Source organism: Scyliorhinus torazame, chromosome 9 (assembly GCF_047496885.1).
Source record: "Scyliorhinus torazame isolate Kashiwa2021f chromosome 9, sScyTor2.1, whole genome shotgun sequence".
NCBI classification, from domain to species: Eukaryota; Metazoa; Chordata; class Chondrichthyes; order Carcharhiniformes; family Scyliorhinidae; genus Scyliorhinus; species Scyliorhinus torazame.
Window position 1 is genome coordinate 53,540,279 of NC_092715.1, and position 20,272 is coordinate 53,560,550.

General features: G+C 48.5%; 1 protein-coding gene across 2 annotated transcripts in view; it reads right to left on the reverse strand.

Annotated features, from left to right (window-relative positions):
* The window catches only part of pdlim3b (PDZ and LIM domain 3b), a 97,299-nt gene that overhangs the window by 33,158 nt on the left and 43,869 nt on the right, over positions 1-20,272 (reverse strand). For both annotated transcript variants that reach the window (XM_072515896.1, XM_072515895.1), the window contains exons 2-3: positions 3,095-3,246; positions 2,675-2,759 (exon numbers count right to left, since the gene is read on the reverse strand). In XM_072515896.1, the coding sequence (XP_072371997.1) occupies positions 2,675-2,759; positions 3,095-3,246 (237 nt within the window). The remainder of the gene's footprint in view (positions 1-2,674; positions 2,760-3,094; positions 3,247-20,272) is intronic.

Sequence of the window (20,272 nt, forward strand, 5' to 3'; positions counted from 1 at the left end):
CCATGTCTATCAATGATATGGTGTGACAATCCTCAACTCCACTTTCCTGCCTTATCCCCACAACCCTTAATTCCATTTCTGACTAAGAATCTGTCTATCTGAGCCTAAAACTAACTTAACAACCCAGCCTTGAAGCCCTTTGCAGTAAAGTATTCCACAGATTCACTACACTCTGAGAGAAGAAAATCCTCCTCATCTCTGTTTTAAATGGGCAGCCCATTACTCTGACCCTAGACTCTCCCACAAGAGGAAACATCCTCCCAGCATCTACCCTGTCAAAACCCCTGAGAATCCTACATGTCTCAATAAGGTCACCTCTCATTCTTCTAAATTCCAATGAGTACAGGTCCAAACTACTCAACCTCTCCTTGTAAGAAAATCCCTCCATCCCTGGGATCAACTGAGTGAACCTTACCCAGACTGCATTCAATGACAGTATTTTTTTTCTTAAGAGGAGGGGACCAAAACCGTTCACAGTATTCCAGGTATTTCTAGCCACCAGATTCAGAGGATCTTGCAACGGCATCATTGCTGGTTCTTCTCCAGTCCTTAGAGGTGCCTGCTCCATGAAGCATATAGGCGCATGGGGATCTCTGCTGCCTGGTAATCATATTTTTAAATAAATTACGCAAGTTATTTTTTTTCCAATTTAAGGGGAAATTGAGCATGGCCAATCCACCTACCCTGCTCATCTTTCGCCTAGTCACTATTGTCGGGAAATTACCAGAATCTACAATTAAGGGATAACGTGACTCAACACCTTAGAAATTTTCAGCTAATCAGACAGAGTCAGCATTGACAAGCCAGATTGCATTTTTTAAAGAGGTGACTGAAGTCGTGGACAGGAGAATGTCTGTGGATCTTATTTATATGGACTTCCAGAAGGTATCTGATAAAGTCTCTCACAAGGTACTTTTAGCTGAGGTTGTAGCTCATGGAATTGAAGGCAAAATTATTAACTTGTTTGGGAAGTTAGCTGATTGGCTGGAGACCAGGGTGTAGGGATAATGAACGGGTAATCTAATTGGCAGGATATGACTATCAGTCCCATATGGATCAATGTTGGGCATCAATCTTTTACAGTAACCCCTAACCACTCAGATAATGAGGCAGAAAGCCACACATTCAAATTTGCTGGCAAAAGATAAATCGCATTGTATGCAGTGTAGATGAAACATAAAATTACAACAAAATATTGACAGATTAAGTGAATGGACAAAACTGTGGCAAATAGATTTCAATGGAGGCAAATGTGTGGCCGTCCTCCTTGGATCTAAAAAACAATAAATAAGATACATTCTAAATGCTGAAAAGTTCAAAACAGTGGATGTCTAAAGAGACTTGAGTCGGGGGGATTTCATGTGTGCAGATCATCAAAATGTCTTGAACAGATACAGGCAAAGCTTATGGAATGCCAGCGCTTATATCAATGGAATGGAATGCAAGGCAGTAGAAGTGATGCCTCGGCTATGCAAAGTTTAGCCCATACCTGAAGTTCCGTGAACATTTCTAGGCATTGTACCTCAGGATGGATACATTGGCCTTGGAGGGTGTGCAGTGTAGATTTGTCAGAATTATACCTAAGATCAAAAGTTAAATTAAAGGAGAGACAATACACATTTGGATTGTATCCCCTGAAGTCTTGGAGGTTAGACTGTTATTTCATCGAAGTTATCAAGGTGTTGAAGGGAACAGATAGAGTTCGGGAAAAATTGTTCCAGTTGGCTAAGGCATCTAGGATTGGAGCCATTGTCTACAAATTAGACCTTTCAGGAATGAAATTAAGAAACACTTCTATACACAAGGGCGGCAGATGTTTGGAACTCTCTTTCACGAATGGCAACTGGTGCTAGATCAATTGTTAATTTTAAAGCTAAGAATAATGGACTTTTTATTGTTCAAAGGTAATAAGGGATATAAAGCAACGGTGGAGTTCGGTCACAAGTCAGCCATGATCTTGGATCATGATCATCAGCAGAACAGGCCTGAGAGGCTAAATGGTACACTCCTGTTCCTAAATAACAGGGTACAATTACTCATCAGTAATACTCCTGCAGTAACACTACTGCTGTTATCCTTGTTTATGATATGAATGGCTAGGCCACTAGCCTATCTGCTCCTTTCATCCTAGTTTAATGAGTATTATTTCCTCTCAAATTTCTTATCTAACAAGTACCTTTTGCTACCTAAAGATGTTTGATCTCTTAAGTCTCAACAATTATTTATCTTCTGGTTTTACACTATCTGTAAAAGGTTAAGATTATTTTTTTTTAAAGTGTGTGTATTAGTCGTATGGTAGGATTTTTTATTGTTCTTTCATGGGATGTGGGGGACTTGGGAAGGCCAGCATTTGTCGCCCATCCCTAATTGCCCTCGTACAGAGTGGTTTGCTAAACCATTTCAGAGGGCAGTTAAGAATCAACCCCATTGTAGTTCTAGAGTCGCATGTAGACCAGACTGGGTGGGGATGGCAGATTTCCTTCCCTGAAATACTTAGGCCCTGTGACTTTCTTAGCGTGCACACCTTATTACAAATAAGCAGGTAAGTTACTAGGAATGACCATTTTTACTCCAGCTTTCTTACCACAACCTCCTACAATAATGCAATAGTATGTAAGCCTCATGTATGCCTGAAGCAATTTAAACATTCAAACTTTCCTCCTGCGTTATTTACCTGTGGTTCAGCCTCTAAATTAATCTTGAAGGGGTTTTCCTTGCCATCTTCAGTGACTTGAGGAGACCAAAGTTTAGTTTCAGGCCTGGGATACAAGTAGACAAAACCTCAACATTTTCATTTTGTTTTTTCACAGTTCAATAATATATTGTAGATTTATTTGGGATACATTACAAACTATTTCAGAAATTTATATCAATTCATGTATTTACAATGCACAGAGCAGCAAAAAGCAAGAAGCACTGGGACACAAAATGACTCCAGTACTTTTGCTCGAAGGTTAGGGTTAAAAGAGTCATTTTTTATACTGTGCTCCCCCACTCTCAAATTGATTTTCTTTTTCACTAAAAACAGTAGATTTTCCCTGTTAATCTGCTTTAAGTTATTGATGATGTAATATTGCACTACTGCTATACTAACCGGTCAATCTTGAGGCTTAACTGATTGGAGGCAGCCTTGATCCTATTCTGAGCATCAACATGTGTCATAGTATCCGTACTTACTCCTTCAATGGCCAGGATGACATCACCAGGGGAGAGGTTGGCTAGCGATGCCTTGCTTCCAGGTGTCACCTAGAGATTCAAACCGCACATCAGAAACCTTTAGCATTAGTGGAAAATGTAGGCCATTCTTGTCAAGTTAAACTACCAGGTAAATAGTAGAGCAGAGTTATGAGCATATACCCTGTCAGTAGTTCCATTGCTTAATAATGGAAGCCATAACACAGCAGAAAAGTGTGCAATGTCTGTTGAAAAGTCAGCTGAGTTATTTTTTTCCAGGGAAGAACAGAGCACAGATGCAATTTCAAGTATAAATTCCCAATGCGTTAGACATAAAACATTATCATCACAAAGAGTGTTCTTTGTCTATTTTATCCACTTTACCCTTGCTTGCCTCATTCTTGAAGGTGCTTTGTTTTATTCTTTTATATAAAATGAATTTATTTTGTTTGAAACAAAAATGAAATTGAGGTATCCAGATGCCCCTTGAAATGTTAACGGCCCTTAACTGGATCGTAATGCAATATTCAAGAAATAAAATGGTTCGACCAAAATGAGTACTTTCCCATTGGAGCACGTTGTGGGCAATTTAAACTAGAAACAGTTCTTGGTTTGGGATTAGTTCAGTGCATTGGATCAGGCAGGCAATCCACTATAGTCGATGATGCGACCATCAATTCACACGAGACGGCGAGTTGAAGTGAACAGTGGTTTTAATCAGCAAGAACTGTGCCTGCCTGCGACTGCTCTGCACTGAGGGCCGCCTGCAGGGCAGCAGATCTATACACCTCCCCCGAGGGGGCGGAGCCAGGAGCGGAGCCCACAAGGGCACCAACATGACACAATGCGATGTAATGTAATACAATGGTCCATAGGTGGAGCCCACAAGGGCATCAACATTGTACAATGCAATACAGCGGTGAATGGTTGCCGTAGTACGTTCACCACAGTCTAGTCGTGTAACATTACGATATTCAACAAAGTTTCTATATGCACACACATATTCATTGCTTTGGGAAGGCAGTGGGTAGCATATTGGGTTGTTTGCACTATTCTCTTATTTCACGGAATCTGGATTTGAACCTGTTTGTCCAGATGGATGAAAATCTCTGGTGTGGGTTTTAAGATTTCTATGTGAAGTAATCTGATGGAACATCAATGCACTTCCAGATGAATAGAATCCCGCAGCACAAAAATGTCATAAGGTAGGTCAAGGTAGGGGGGGGGGGGGGGAAGGGGGGGGGGGAAAGAGTAAAATCACACTTGTAAAAAAATTTAGGAAAAACATTCACTTGCACTTTGTTGAATCTGGGGCCATTCGTTACCAAAGATGAAAAATCATTCCAATCCCAACAGCGGCATCTCTGAGCTATGGAATCATTCAGAACCATCATTTTCTGCTAATTCACCTTCAATTGAGTTTTTAAAGATGATTTATCAACCCAGATTTTCATAAACATAAACTTCTTTCTAAACTTGTGCAAAGGAGCCTCACTGAACAGGAAGCGAGAAAGAACAGTTTCTGAACCAAGATAATTAAACTGGAACAACATCAAATTTTTGAAACAGGAACCAAAATAAAACAGGACCATATTTCTATCAGTATACACAGTTCAGGAGTCATCCATCAACTCAATTGAGGTTAGGACCTTTGGCAACAAAACAAAAATGGCTGATGCTATACTTGAAGTTCCGTGACATGGAGATCCTGCAGGGAAAAACCATACCTCGTCTCTTAACAGAATTAAATCCTTAGAAGCAGAAGGGAATTTGAAAAGGGCAATGGAAGAATGCAAGGAATTTTAGATTCCAAGCCTATTTAAAACCAACTAAAAGAGCTCCGTAACAAACTGCATAAAGATTAAAGTGGTGATATCATGTTCTTTGCTGACCTAAAATTAGATTGGCATGAGTAAGTAAACATTCCATGTCGGCACTGGCTAATTTGAAGATTTATTGACAGAACATTAAAAACACGGCTTAGGTATGATGCAGCCATCACTAACAACCCCCACTACCTCTGATTCTAACCCTACCCCCTTCCTCCATGACCATCACCACTGCTCCCGTCATGCCAAACCAAAAGTGTCAGTTGTCCCCCCCCCCCCCCCTCCGCCCCCCCCCCCTCCGCCCCCCCCCCCCCCCCCCCCCCCGCCCCCCCCCCAACCACTGCCCCCGTCATGCCAAAGCAAAAGTGTTATTTACAATTGGTTGAATGGCCAGATTTAAACAATAATGTTCAAGGGATTGGATAGATCCCATTTATAAATGTATGCAGTCCAGGTCACCTAATCACAGGCAAAACATTAATGCCCCTGAGAGGGAACAAAGTTGAGCAACAGAGATGATTTGGGACATCAGGAATTTACGATATGAGTAAGGTTTAAGGGTTTTATTTTTGTATGAGTGACCTCATCGTGACCCAATTGCAGTTTTCAAGATTTTGGAAGAAATTAACAAAACTTGTACATGGAGATTGGTGAAGCGTTTGAATACCAGGACATGGTAATTAAACTTGACTTTGTGAAAAAGCAGAGGATTCTGATGGAATTCATCTTTTTTTACCCACAGGGATTTGTGCAACAAATGGTCAATTAAGTGAATAGCTGGGATTATGTACAAGAGACAATTATGGGCGCGATTTTACGGCCACGCTGCACCCACAAAGCAACTCGCTGTGGCATGCTGTGGCTGGTAGAAGCCGGGAGACCCTGCTCCCGGGATCTACCTGACTCACAATGCCTCGCTAGATCTAACGTGATCTTGCGACACGTTGCAATGTAAATCCCGCCCAATGTGGGCTAGATCACTTTTTGGCAAATCTGCACATTATGGTGAGACAGCTAGCCTCACTTTAATGTGCAGATTCCCGAGGTGTGGGATCGATCTACTTTGCCTCAGAGACTTCCTGTCAGCGCCATTCAGTACTGGTCTACATAAATGGGGACCAAATGGAATGGCACTTGTAGGGGTCTCCCAGGGATCAGTGGCCCCCAGGTGTATGCCCTGTAGGTAGGGTGGTAGGATCCTGGCACTGCTGGTGATGGCCTGGCACCCTGGCAGTGCCACCTGAGTGCCAGCCTAGCACTGCCAATGTGCCCAGCTGGTAGGAGCCCTGTGTAGGTGCTGGGGGGCAGGTGGGAGGTTGCTTCAGGTGTTCCAGAGATCGTCTCTTGCTACACTGAGGAGTTCTAGCAAGCGGAGATCCTCAATGTAGAAAATGGGGCTGTGTATGGCCTTGGCCCCGCGTTTCCCGCTGAGGCCCCCTATCTAACGCGAGTGCCATTTTATAGCGTTGTGCTTCTCGGCGCTGTGAGCACTGGGAAACATGCAGCTAAACGCGCTCGCCAAGGCACTTTGTTCCTATTTAGTTAAATCCTGCCCTTTACGTACTTCTGGAAGAAGAGGAGATTATTGCACATTGTAAGGGAAAGGAGTTGGGTAGGTGATGTTTGCATACAAACTTAGAAAATTAACAAAACCTATCCACTACAAAAAAGCTGGCAATTCACCCAAAAAACATGACTGTCCCAAAACCAATCTGAAAATGTGCCTTAGGAAATTTGAGGACAAAGTGTTAGACTGAAAGTGCAGTGAGACACAGACTTGAATAACCTAAACTGCAGGCATTTCTCACTTTTACTGCAGTGAGTATTGTTAAAATCCTATTGGTGACTGTTAAAGAGAAATTAGAATACTCGGCAATCAATCGACAGAACTACGCCACAGGATTTCGTGCAAAGTTTAACGGAAAAATTTCAAAGTGTCATTTGGATGCATTTGGCGAGGTGTTTCCTGACAGCCATGTTGGCGAGATCGTGGCCCATATTCATCAGCACTTAGTGCTCCCTCACCACTTACTCCTAGTCAACACAAAAGCATGGCAGCGCCGACCTGCTCCTTGGTTTGGCGATGCCAACCTAGCCAGGCTTCTCGACGCTATGGATGAGAAACAGACCACCCTGTTACCTCGAGGGGGTCGGAAGACCAGCAGCAGGGTCACCAATACCACCTCGGAAGCAGTGGCAGCAGCCATCAGTGCGGGCAGCATGACCAGGAGGACCACTGTCCAATGTCAGAAAAAGACCAACAATCTCAAACGAGCTGCAAGGGTAAGTTACTACCTCTCCTCCTGGCACCAATTCCACCTGCCACCCCTCAAATTCCTAAGCCCCCCCACCACAAATCATTGGCTGGCACCTCGCACCCTCGCCACATCTGATCCTCAGCACCCCTTGGCACCTACCAGCACAACCCCTTCATGTCCCCCAGCTGCGGTGCCCACACATGCCACCTGTTATAGGCCCTCCTGACCCATCAAGCATGGGATCACACTGCTCTCTTTGTCCCCGCAGGAGAAGATAGCCCATAATAAGCGGAAAAGGGCCAAGACATAGGGTGGGATGCAGAAGATCTGGGGCAGGATTCTCCGACCCCCCCCGCCGGGCCGGAGAATCACCGGGGGCGGCGTGGAGATGAACCCCCCCCTGCGCATGCGCTGGGATGACGCCAGCACACGCTGGCGCTCCCGCGCATGCGCCAACTCGCGCCGGCCGGCCAAGGCCCTTCGCCGCCGGATGCGCCAACCCCGCCGCCGCCGACCTAGCCCCTGAAGGTGCGGAGGATTCCACACCTTCCGGGCGGCCCAACGCCGGAGTGGTTCACGCCACCCCTCGTCGCCGGTATGGCCAGCCCCACCGGTTAGGGGAGAATCCCGCCCCTGAGTCCTTACCTGCTATGAGTCACGGGCCGTGAAGATTGGCGGGTTGTCCCAGGAACAAGCAGTCAGTCACTGACAGCAAGGTTGGCCTGCATCACAGAGGTGAGGATCTGCTGGTCCTTCACCCAGATGACCTGTTTCAAGTGAGCTGTTCATGTCAGACAGAATTATCCTTCCCACTCACTGACCACATGTCCATTGTCTCGAAGGATCTCATCTGATGAAGCAGGGACATACGGAGTCATTCCCCTCCCACCACCCAAGAGAATACCTCGGAGAGGAACTCCAAAGAGACGACCATCGAGGCGTCACAGCCTATCACCCCAACTTCAACCAGCGCAGAGACGCACACTTTGGTGGGCGACATTAGTGGACAGGCCTCTGGGGCACAATCTGGTGAGCACCACAGTTGCTGATGCACATCAGGTGAAGGAAGGAACATCCAAGGGAGTCAGCAGTCTGAGGTCTGCTGGATCCCAGGACTCAGCTGAGTCCCAGTCAGATACCCAGCCTTTGGATAAGGTTCTCCCAGAACTGATGCAGATGATAGGACGCAGTTGTGACATTCAGGAGAACTTGTGTCAGCAACAGTCCAGCAACTGCAAAGCCGATTGGAGGAGTCCCAAAGGCTCCAGGTGCAGGAGATGGTGCCGACAATGTGTGGCACTGTGGTCAACACTGCCAGGGTGGAAACCGCAGTGGAAAACCTGGCGCACAACATCCGCGTCTTAAGTGGCAGTGCCCAGACGTGGCTCAGCCTTTGACGATCATGGCTGAGGGCCTTGACATCGTGTCTCCGTTGATGAAAGACATGTCCCAGATGCAGGTAGACATTGCCGAGCCACTCCAGAGCGTGGCCCAGTCACTGAGGAGCAACGCTGAGGGTGTTGATACCATGGTGCAGACGATGAGGGGAACCTCCAGGACAGCAGAGCCAAATGACTCAGCGACATCTGCAGCTCACTCCAGCTGCTCCCCAACCATCCCATGGAGTCCCCCAGGGCCCTACAGGGCACCGTCAGGGAAGAGGAAGCTCCGGAGGTCAGCTCAGGGACTGCCACGGAGGAGATGGCGGTCTCCAGTTCTTCCCAATTCCTCCTCCTGACACTGGCGCATCTCAAGGGCAGCGTGCAGAACAGGGTGGCACTGCGATGCCTGTCACACCGGTAAGGCGGTTGGGGCCCTTTGGCTTCAGGCCCTCCAGACGATGTCCCAAAGAACATCAAAGGCCACAGGGCCCGGAAAACAGCAGGTTGCCTCCACCTCTGATGTGCATCCTGGGGTCAAACCTACACATAGCAGTAGATCACGAATGATCAAGAAGAGTGAGGAGCACTGTGGACATTGGGAAGTTCACTAACTGTAGCTAGGGGGAATGGAAATGTAAAATGTTCACGATTAAAACATGTAACACCTGATACATGTGAAGTCTCGAGCCTCTCCTGGTCCGTCCCCTCCTCTGACAAGGCTACATATCCCTCCTCCTCCTCCTGCATGTCTTCCCACTGCTGTGCCAGGTTGTGGAGGGCACAGCAGACCACCACAAAACAGGAGGCCTTCTGGGGGGTGTTTTGCAGGGCACCACCTGGGCAGTCCAAGCATTGGAACTGCAATTTCAGCAGTCCGATGCACCGCTCAGTGGCAGCATGGGTGGCAGCGTGGGTCTCATTATAACGGGTCTCCGCCTTAGTCTCAGGCTTCTGCACTGCCATCATCATCCATGACCTCAGGGGTTACTCTTTGTCCCCATGAGTCAACCTGTTATCCTGTGGTGGTCCTTGAAGACACCGGGGATCACTGAGAGCTCAGGATGTAGCTGTCATGCACGCTTCCTGGGTAGTGGGCACGCACATGCATGATTCTGAGGTGGTGGTCGCACATGATCTAAACATTCAGGGATTGGGACTCCTTCCTGTTAATATGGGGCACTCCCTAATGCCCCAGAGCTCACACGGCAACATGCGTATCATCGATTAGACCTGGGGCATCCCGGCGATGGTGGAGAATCCTGCAGCCCAGGCATCTGGGTGGTCCTGGTCCAGGTTGAAGGCGATGTAGATGGATGCCCGGTCATACAGAGCATCCGTCACCTCCCGGACGTACCTGTGGGCTGCAAATTGTACAATGTCACACACGTCCTCGCTCGAGCCCCGGAATGACTAAATGGCATAAATGTTGAGGGCTGCGGTGACCTTCACGGCCACCGGGAGCGGGTGAGCTCCTCCTCCATGGGGTGCCAAGTCCATGAGGATGTGGCATAGCTGCTGCACTGTCTTTCTGCTGAGACGCAGTCTTCTGCGGTACATGGTGTCCGTCAGCTCATTCAATGACCAACAACGCCTGTATACTTTGGGCCGTCGCTGGCCTCCCCTTCTGGGTCCCTCCTCAGCCTGATGGGCGGCCTGGTCTTCAGGGTATATGGCGGCCCCCTGCATATGGGATGCTGCTTCAAGCCTGCGTCAATGCTGCTGTCTTCTCCAGCATCTGCCCACCTCGGCTGCCACCAGCAACGCTACGGCAGCCTCTGCGGCACCCACACCAGCAGACATTGGAAGGAATTGGAGAAGGAGAGGGAGTGACAACCAGTTTGGGATTCCATCCCGGGATCCTTAAATCCCCCAAGCCTCCCCAGTCTTACGTATGCCGCCTTCTCTCAGAGTGCCATTCCGCGAGCTAATTGGTTTGGCAAACCTTACTCTGTATAACTCACTCCCGGCCACATCAGGACGCCCTAGACCTCAGATCTCTGCCGGGAACATTAGGGAGGCTGTGCTCAGGTTCACACACTTACCCTTTGGTGATGAGAAGATCCACAGTGCTGAAGCCCTGCTATTTAGTATTTGATTGTTGACAGCTGCCTCTATGGTGCTGACGCTTCTAGAGTTCAGGCACAATATTCAGGAATCAAAGTTTGCTGACATGCTATACATACTATACATTAATCATCCTCTGAGACATGGCACATCTGCCCTAGAGGAGGCACTTGAGAGTTGGGAGCGTGAAGTGCGATCGCAACTAACAAGGCTAATTCCTTATTTGAAATAGTTTCAGCTAGTGAAGCTAGAGGCTGCTCACAGTCAAAGGAGGTGAAATTGACTTCAGGATAGAAGCCAGGGCTCTGTCCTGTGAGAGTTGGTAGAACAGACAGGCTGCAACTGTGGTTACCCCAGTTAGGGTCTCCACAATATTTAAAGATGGCTTGAAGACCTCACAGACAGAAAGCCCCTGAGGGTTTTCCCAACCCCCCCCCCCCTCCCAAACACTGGGGCCGCAGCCCTTGAGCTGCATGCCAGAAAATAGAAATGGCTACTCACCTCCTCACATCCCTCAGAAGCCATCGCGCCAGCTTCACCTTTTTAAAAAGGAGCAGAAAACGACGCCCGCATGATTTCTCGCGGGGGAGTCGGGTAATTCCCAGGAGGCCATTGCATTCGACTTCAATCTCCCGAATGAGTTCGAAATGAATGTAATTGAGGATTAATGATATTCTCGCCATTTTTCAGTGAGATCCATAACTCACCATCGGGAGTCGGTCATGTGAATTGCAGATTGGTTTGCACCTGGCGCGGATCTCGATTTTGGCCTTTCCCGCTATTCACCTGGTCCGCGCCGGGCGCAATGCGGTGATTAAATTGCGCCCTTCATGGTTTTTTTTACAATAAAACAAAGCAGACACGATTACCTTAACACAATAGGTTATAATTACTTATGCACTGAACTCAGTTCTGCTTTTTACATCCATCCCTCCCTCCGAGAGTACCCCCCACCTGCAAGAATCTTGAAGATTCATTACTTTTCCTAGACCAACTTAAAGCAGGTCACAGCCCCCCGGAAGCCACTGATTTCTCCTCAATGTTCCAGCAACTCTCCAAAGTATGTGGGGCGGGATTCTCTCAGCCCGGGGCTGGGCTGGAGAATCCCGGCGACCGGCGGCAATCGCGCCACGCCGCCCCGATAACGGCACACGATTCTCTGCAGAGTGGAGGATTGGCGCCATTGGCGCCGGCGTGGTTGGGCGGCGCCGGTCGGGGGCACCTCTACGCGGCCGTCCCTCCGATTCTCGACCCGGGATGGCCGAGCGGCCGTCGTAAAAACGGCGAGTCCCGCCGGCGCCGTCCACACCTGCTCTCTGCCGGCGGGAACTTGGCGTGGAAGGGTCGGGGGGGTGGCCTGTGGGGGAGAAGGGGGGTCCGACCCCAGGGTGGGTCTCCGATGTGGCCTGGCCCGCGATCAGGGCCCACCGATCGGTGGGCTGGCCTTTCTGGCTGGCGGCCTCCTTTCTTCCGCGCCGGCCCCTGTAGTCCTGCGCCATGTTGCGTCGGGGCCGGCGTGTTGAAGGAAGTCACTGCGCATGTGTGCGTTGGCGCCGGTGCCACTGCGCATGCCTGGACCCGGCGGTGCCCAGTTGATGCCGGGATCAGCCGCTGGAGCAGCATGGATCGCTCCAGTGCCGTGCTGGCCCCCTGTAGGGGCCAGAATTGCTAATCCTGAGGCCATGTTGATGCCGTCGAGAAACGCGACGCCGTTTCTGACAGCGTCAACACTTAGCCTCAGGATCACAAAATCCCGCCCAACATTTCTTGGAGATCGTTCCATGAGCTTTTAAGTGATCCTCCAAATTCTCTTCAAAGCCTCACACCTGTGGATTCGCATGTCAAACTTAGACTTCCCCGCGTTCACTAAGTATTCATTTTGGGGGTTATTATAGACTTTCTCCATTAGTTTCAAGCCAGGCAACTCTTTCAGCTGGTTTCTCTCCTCACAAAATCCAAACTGAGCATGAGCCCCACCAGGATAATAATAATCTTTATTGTCACAAGTAGGCTTATGTTAACACTGCAATGAAGTTACTGTGAAAATCTCCTAGTCGTCACATTCTGGCACCTGTTCGGGTACACTGAGGGAGAATTCATAATGTCCAATTCACCTAACAGCGCGTCTTTCGGGGCTTGTGAGAGGAAACCAGAGCACCCGGAGGAAACCCACGCAGATACAGGGAGAACGTACAGACTCCGCACAGACAGTGACCCAAGCTGGGAATCGAACCCGAGTTGTTAATTAGTTTCGCAACCATTTACCCACAGCTAAAACTTTAATTCCTAAAACTACAAGTTATATTCTGAAACATATGGGCCGGGAATCTCCGATCCCACGGCGGGTGGCAGAATCGCCAGGGGGGCGCGAGAATCGCGTCACGCCACTCCGACACCAGGCAGCTGATTCTCCGGTGACCTGGTTGAAAGCGCCGCCGCCCCCCCCCCCCCCCCGGCAATTCTTCGCGCTCGACGGGCCGGGTGCCCGCCGAATTCCGCTGGCGTAAGTTACGTATGGTCCCACCCGGCGGGACCTCGGAGTTCTGGCTGCCGGGGCCGTCCTGGTGTGGGGACGGGGGGATCCGACTCAGGGGAGGGGCCTCCACGGTTGCCAGGCCATCGATCGGGGCCTGCGCCGGCCGTGGTGCGCATGCGCGGACCCCCGCCATCCGTGACGCGCCGGCCTTTAGTGCCAGAGCAGCACACAGCACTCTGGCGCCGTTCTAGCCCCCTGGGAAGAGGTGAATGCCTGGGCCTGGAGGCCCGTTGACGCCAGCGCCGCTCGCGACGGTTTTGATGCCGGCGTCACCACTTGGCTGGGATTAAGAACTAAATATTCGCAACAACACATAACAGGAGTGGTGGAGTTAGAAATTGTTCAAGGGGAGTGGTAAAACCATGAGATTTATCTTTGAAGAGGTCTGTTCCTCTGCCTGAAATTTCTGACAATAGATTTGATACATTTTGATGCCTATTGCACTTAAAATCTCAATCTTGGAAATTGCCACTCCAATCCTACCCTCCATTTCATTCCAAGATTCTACAAGAAGTGACTGAAAAGCCTTTTAATGCACTCATCCCTTGGAACACCATCTTATCTATAAAAGGATGTTGTTCCAACTACTCTGGAAGGAATATCAACCTTTACACAGCACCCGAGGAGGCATATCCCACAAAGCTCTTGAGGAAAATGTAACGTTTCCTTTCAAAATTCATTGCAAACTTGATGTGTTGCAAATATTTAATTTGGAACCCAAATAATCCTTTGATTCTCAGAATTATCAGATCAGTTTCTAATTTCTCCTATGACGTTTGTGCCCAACAACTAAGAGAAAATAAGGTCTGATTGATTGGTTCCAACTGATTTAGTGTCGCTACTGAACATGGTTCTAATGGATTACAGTCCCAACTCCTGACTGATCCACTTGTCCCACGGTCCATCTGATCTGACGAGTTGATATCAGCTATCTCCGATCTCTGGCTTTCTTCTGAAAACAGCTTAAAATAAGGACGGTAACCAAATGTGGGAAATAGTCTTATCAAAAAGGGATAAATGCACCATAATGGCCTTCTATTGCTTGAGAAAATAATGATATATTCCAGCCAAGAGAAAAATATCAAAGTGAGCAGGAAGCTGCAGCTCAGTGGAATTTGGGGGTCCTCGAACATAAATCACAAAAAGCTAGCATCAAAGCTCAGAGGGTAACAGGGAAGGCAAATGGAATGTTGGCCTTTATTTCAAAGGGAATGGAATATAAAAATAGGAAAGTCTTGCTAACACTATACAAGGCATTAGTTAGTCCATACCTGGAATACCATGAACAGTTTGGTCCCCTCGTCTAAGGAAAGATATACTGGCATTAGAGGGAGTGCAGAGAAGATTCACGAGGTGGATCCTGGGTGTGGAGGGATTTTCTTATGAGGAGAGGTTGAGTAGGTTGGTGACTGTAGTCATTGGAGTTTAGAAGAATGAGAGGCGACCTTATTAAAATATATAGGATCCTCAAGGGAATTGACACGGGCCAGAATGCTCCAGCTGTTGGGATTCTCTTTTCCCACTGACAACGCATCCTCGTCCATCGGTTTCCCGGCAGCGAGGGGTGGCTTCAATGGGAACCCTATTGACAAGTGGTGGGGTGAGAGAACCCTTTGGCAGTGAAAGGCGCACCACCAAAAAACACGGGGCTGGGGGACCGGAGAATCCATCCTAGGGTAGATACTGAGAGGCTGTTTTCCCTTGGATTGGATTGGATTTTTTTATTGTCACGTGCACCGAGGTACAGTGAAAAATATTTTTCTGCGAGCAGCTCAACAGATCATTAAGTACATGACAAGAAAAGAAAAGAAAAGAAAATACATAATAGGGCAACACAAGGTACACAATGTAACGACATAACACCGGCACCGGGTGAGGCATACAGGGGTGCAGTGTTAATGAGGTCAGTCCATAAGAGGGTCATTTAGGAGTCTGGTAACAGCAGGGAAGAAGCTGTTTTTGAGTCTGTTCGTGCGTTTTCTCAGACTTTTGTATCTCCTGTCCGATGGAAGAAGTTGGAAGAGTGAGTAAGCCTTGTGGGAGAGTCTAGGATCTGAGGGCATAATCGCAGAGTGAGGGGTCGCCCAGATAAGACAGAGATAAGAAGGAATTTCTTCTCTCGGAGGGCAGTGAATGTGTGGAATTCTTTACCGCACTGAGCTGTAGAGGCTGGGTCGTTAAGTATGTTCAAGACTGAGATAGACAGATTTTTAATCAGTAAGGGAATCAAGGGTTATGGGGATAAGGCGGAAAAGTAGAGTTGAGGGTTATCATATCAGATCAGTCATGATCTCACTGGATGACTGAGCAGACGCGTCGGGCCGAATGGCCTACTTCTGCTCCCACATCTTCTGGTCTTATACATTATTGCTCTGAACCATCCCTTTACCTCTGATTTAAAGAAAGCAAGTGACTCAGCCTCCCTGAAATATTATATGGATATGCTTGCAATCGAGACCAGTGCATTGAAACCAATAATACTGCTGCTTATTCATGTCAATGGCATGAGAAGCCTCATTGCAATGAGACTTTCATACTTTGCTTCTTGTATATCCTTAGACTTTTTGAAAGGTTATTCAGCAAAACAGGAATTCATGCCAGCCAGCCAGCTGCATTAAACCTCCTCCGTTCCCATAAACAGTTATCTACCATAATTTAAAATGTCACAGATTCGTAATGGGATTTGAACTATGTTTTCATTTAAGAAAATTAACTTTGCCCATGCCAAATCTGAGTCAAAATGGTGAAACGGTGGCCAGAAATATTTAATCACTGCTTGTAAAAGAAACTGTGTGAATTAAAGGATTTCCAACACCACCACTCTTCCCCCCCCCCCCGCCCCCCCACATTGACATGTTTGTAAAACCGACTTTAAAAGGAGTTTTGAAGCAATGTTTCTTTCCCTTTGATACAAATAAATCATTCCCTCTTGGGAGCACAATTGTCATTTAAATTAGGAGGTTCTTAAGAGTAAAGATATTTTATCTCAACATGGATGAGGACCTTCAACCAACAAATGTCATTTATATAGCCCCGTTAATGGAATAAAATGTTTCCATTGTTTGTAAGGCCAGCAACACGGTTCAATTCCCGTACCAGCCTCCCCGAACAGGCGACGGAATGTGGCGACTAGGGGCTTTTCACAGTAACCTCATTTGAAGCCCACTTGTGACAATAAGCGATTTTCATTTTTCAAGTTCCTTTTGAATCTCAGTTCCAAGTTTGTTTACCTACAGAGGGACCATTTCTCCCAGAAAGTCAAAGGAAAAAGGACACATCTGGATACTTCTGCAATTTGATTATTTTTCTTTGCTGACAGAAAATTGAAGCTTCTCGTTATCAAGCATTTAAAAAAATGATTTTTTCCCTTACAACTAATTCTATTACAACTTTTAAAAGTCTGAACAGAAGGAGGATTATTTTCAATACTAAAGGTCACGACCCTTGGACTATGACGATGCTGGTTCCAGTTGCACACTGAGATTTGGATGGGAATAATAGCACAGCTTTTATATAGTCAAGCAAAAGATCATGTTGACTCAGTTTCACCTCTCAATAAGGAACATAGAACATAGAACAGTACAGCACAGTACAGGCCCTTCAGCCCACGACGTTGTGCCGACCATTTATCCTAATCTTTTTTTAAAAATATATTTATTAAAGTTTTTTAACAAAACAATTTTTCTCTCTTACAAACAATAACCCCCCCCCCCAATGTAACAAAATAACAAAAAAATCGCACTGAGCAAGATATATACATGGCAAAATGGTATATTTACATAGCTTTATGCACTGGCTCTCACCCGTACGTGCCAGTTTCCCCCACCCTTCATGTTATCTGTTGCTCATCCATCTCCCCAAGCAGTCCCCCATTTCCCCCCCCCCCTCCCAAGACGTCCCCCCCCCCCGGTTGCTGCTGCTGCTGACCGACCTTCCTCTAGCGCTCCGCGAGATAGTCTAGGAACGGTTGCCACCGCCTGTAGAACCCCTGCGCAGACCCTCTCAAGGCGAACTTTATCCTCTCCAGCTTCATGACCCCAGCCGTGTCGTTTATCCAGGCCTCCACGCTGGGGGGCTTCGCCTCCTTCCACATTAGCAAGATCCTTCGCCGGGCTACTAGGGACGCAAAGGCCAGAATGCCGGCCTCTTTCGCCTCCTGCACTCCCGGCTCGTCCACTACTCCAAATATTGCTAGCCCCCAGCTTGGCTTTCACCACCTGAGATATTGCTCCCGCCACTCCTCTCCAGAACCCCTCCAGTGCCGGGCATGACCATAACATATGGAAATGGTTCGCCGGGCTCCCTGAGCACCTTCCACATCTGTCCTTTACCCCAAAGAACCTACTCAACCTCGCCCCCGTCAAGTGCGCTCTGTGAACCACCTTAAATTGTATCAGGCTGAGCCTGGCACACGAGGAGGAGGAATTAACCCTACCTATGGCATCAGCCCACAGACCTTCCTCAATCTCCTCCCCCAGCTCCTCCTCCTATTTACCCTTTAACTCTTCTACTAGCACTTCCCCCTCTTCTTTCATCTCCTGGTGTACTGACGCCACTTTTCCCTCCCCGACCCATGCACCCGAGATCACCCTGTCTTGAATTTCTTGTGCCGGGAGCAACGGGAATTCCCTGACCTGTCGCCTCACAAAAGCCCTCACCTGCATATATCTCAAGGCATTTCCCAGGGGTAACTCAAACTTCTCCTCCAGTGCCCCGAGGCTCGCAAATGTCCCATCAATGAACAGGTCCCCCATTCTTCTAATCCCCGCCCGATGCCAGCTCTGGAACCCCCCGTCCATCTTCCCCGGGACAAACCGGTGGTTACCCCTGATCAGGGACCACACCGAGGCTCCCACTGCACCCCTGTGCCGTCTCCACTGGCCCCAGATCCTTAACGTTGCTGTCAGCACCGGGCTCGTGGTATACTTTGACGGCGAGAACGGCAGCGGTTCCATAACCAACGCCCCCAGGCTCGTTCCTTTACAGGACGCCATCTCCATCCTCTTCCATGCCGCCCCCTCTCCCTCCATAACCCACTTGCGGATCAACGCCACATTTGCTGCCCAGTACTAGCTCCCTAGGTTTGGCAGCGCCAACCCTCCCTACTGCGTTCCAGGAACCCTCTCCTTACCCTCGGGGTCTTATTCGCCCACACAAACCCCATAATGCTCCTACCTACTCTCTTAAAAAAAAGCCTTTGGTGATCACGATGGGAAGGCACTGAAACACAAACAGAAACCTCGGAAGGACCACCATTTTGACCGACTGCACTCTACCCGCCAGCGAGAGCGGTAACATGTCCCATCTTTTGAAGTCCTCCTCCATTTGGTCCACCAACCTCGCCAGATTCAGTTTATGTAGGGCCCCCCAACTCCTGGCTATCTGGATCCCCAGATACCGAAAACTCCCCGCCGCCCTCCACAGCGGTAGGTCCCCTATCCCTCTTTCTTGGTCCCCTGCCTGTAATACAAAGAGCTCACTCTTCCCTACATTGAGCTTATAGCCCGAAAACTCCCCAAACTCCCTTAGAGTCTGCATGACCTCCACCATCCCCTCCATTGGGTCCGCCACGTACAGCAACAGGTCATCCGCATATAGCGACACCCGATGCTCTTCTCCCCCTCGGACCACCCCCCTCCATTTATTAGACTCCCTCAATGACATGGCCAGGGGTTCGATCGCCAATGCAAACAACAGGGGGGACAGGGGACACCCCTGCCTCGTTCCTCGGTACAGCCGAAAGTACTCCGGCCTCCGCCGGTTTGTCACTACACTCGCCAATGGGGCTCTGTAGAGGAGCTTAACCCAGCTGATGAACCCTCCCCCGAACCCAAACCTACGCAGCACCTCCCAGAGGTACTCCCACTCTACTCGGTCAAAGGCCTTTTCTGCGTCCATAGCTGCCACTATCTCCGCCTCTCCCTCCTCCGATGGCATCATTATCACGTTTAAGAGCTGCCGCACATTAGAGTTTAATTGCCTGCCCTTTACGAATCCCGTCGAGTCCTCATGGATCACCCCCGGGACACAGTCCTCAATCCTCGTGGCCAGCACCTTTGCCAACAACTTAGCGCCCACATTGAGGAGCGAGATCGGCCTGTACGATCCACAGTGCAGTGGGTCCTCGTCCCACTTTAGGATCAAAGAAATTGTCGCTTCCGACATTGTCGGGGGCAGGGTCCCCTCCTCTCTTGCCTCGTTAAAGGTCCTCACTAGTAGCGGGGCCAACAGGTCTACGTACTTTCTGTAGTGGGTAAAGTCTTGGAGGGGATTATAAGAGACAAGATTTATAATCATCTAGATAGGAATAATATGATCAGGGATAGTCAGCATGGCTTTGTGAAGGGTAGGTCATGCCTCACAAACCTTATCGAGTTCTTTGAGAAGGTGACTGAACAGGTAGACGAGGGTAGAGCAGTTGATGTGGTGTATATGGATTTCAGTAAAGCGTTTGATAAGGTTCCCCACGGTAGGCTATTGCAGAAAATACGGAGGCTGGGGATTGAGTGTGATTTAGAGATGTGGATCAGAAATTGGCTAGCTGAAAGAAGACAGAGGGTGGTGGTTGATGGGAAATGTTCAGAATGGAGTTCAGTTACAAGTGGCGTACCACAAGGATCTGTTCTGGGGCCGTTGCTGTTTGTCATTTTTATCAATGACCTAGAGGAAGGCGCAGAAGGGTGGGTGAGTAAATTTGCAGACGACACTAAAGTCGGTGGTGTTGTCGACAGTGTGGAAGGATGTAGCAGGTTACAGAGGGACATAGATAAGCTGCAGAGCTGGGCTGAGAGGTGGCAAATGGAGTTTAATGTAGAGAAGTGTGAGGTGATTCACTTTGGAGGAATAACAGGAATGCGGAATATTTGGCTAATGGTAAAGTTCTTGGAAGTGTGGATGAGCAGAGGGATCTAGGTGTCCATGTTCATAGATCCCTGAAAGTTGCCACCCAGGTTGATAGGGTTATGAAGAAGGCCTATGGAGTGTTGGCCTTTATTGGTAGAGGGATTGAGTTCCGGAGTCAGAAGGTCA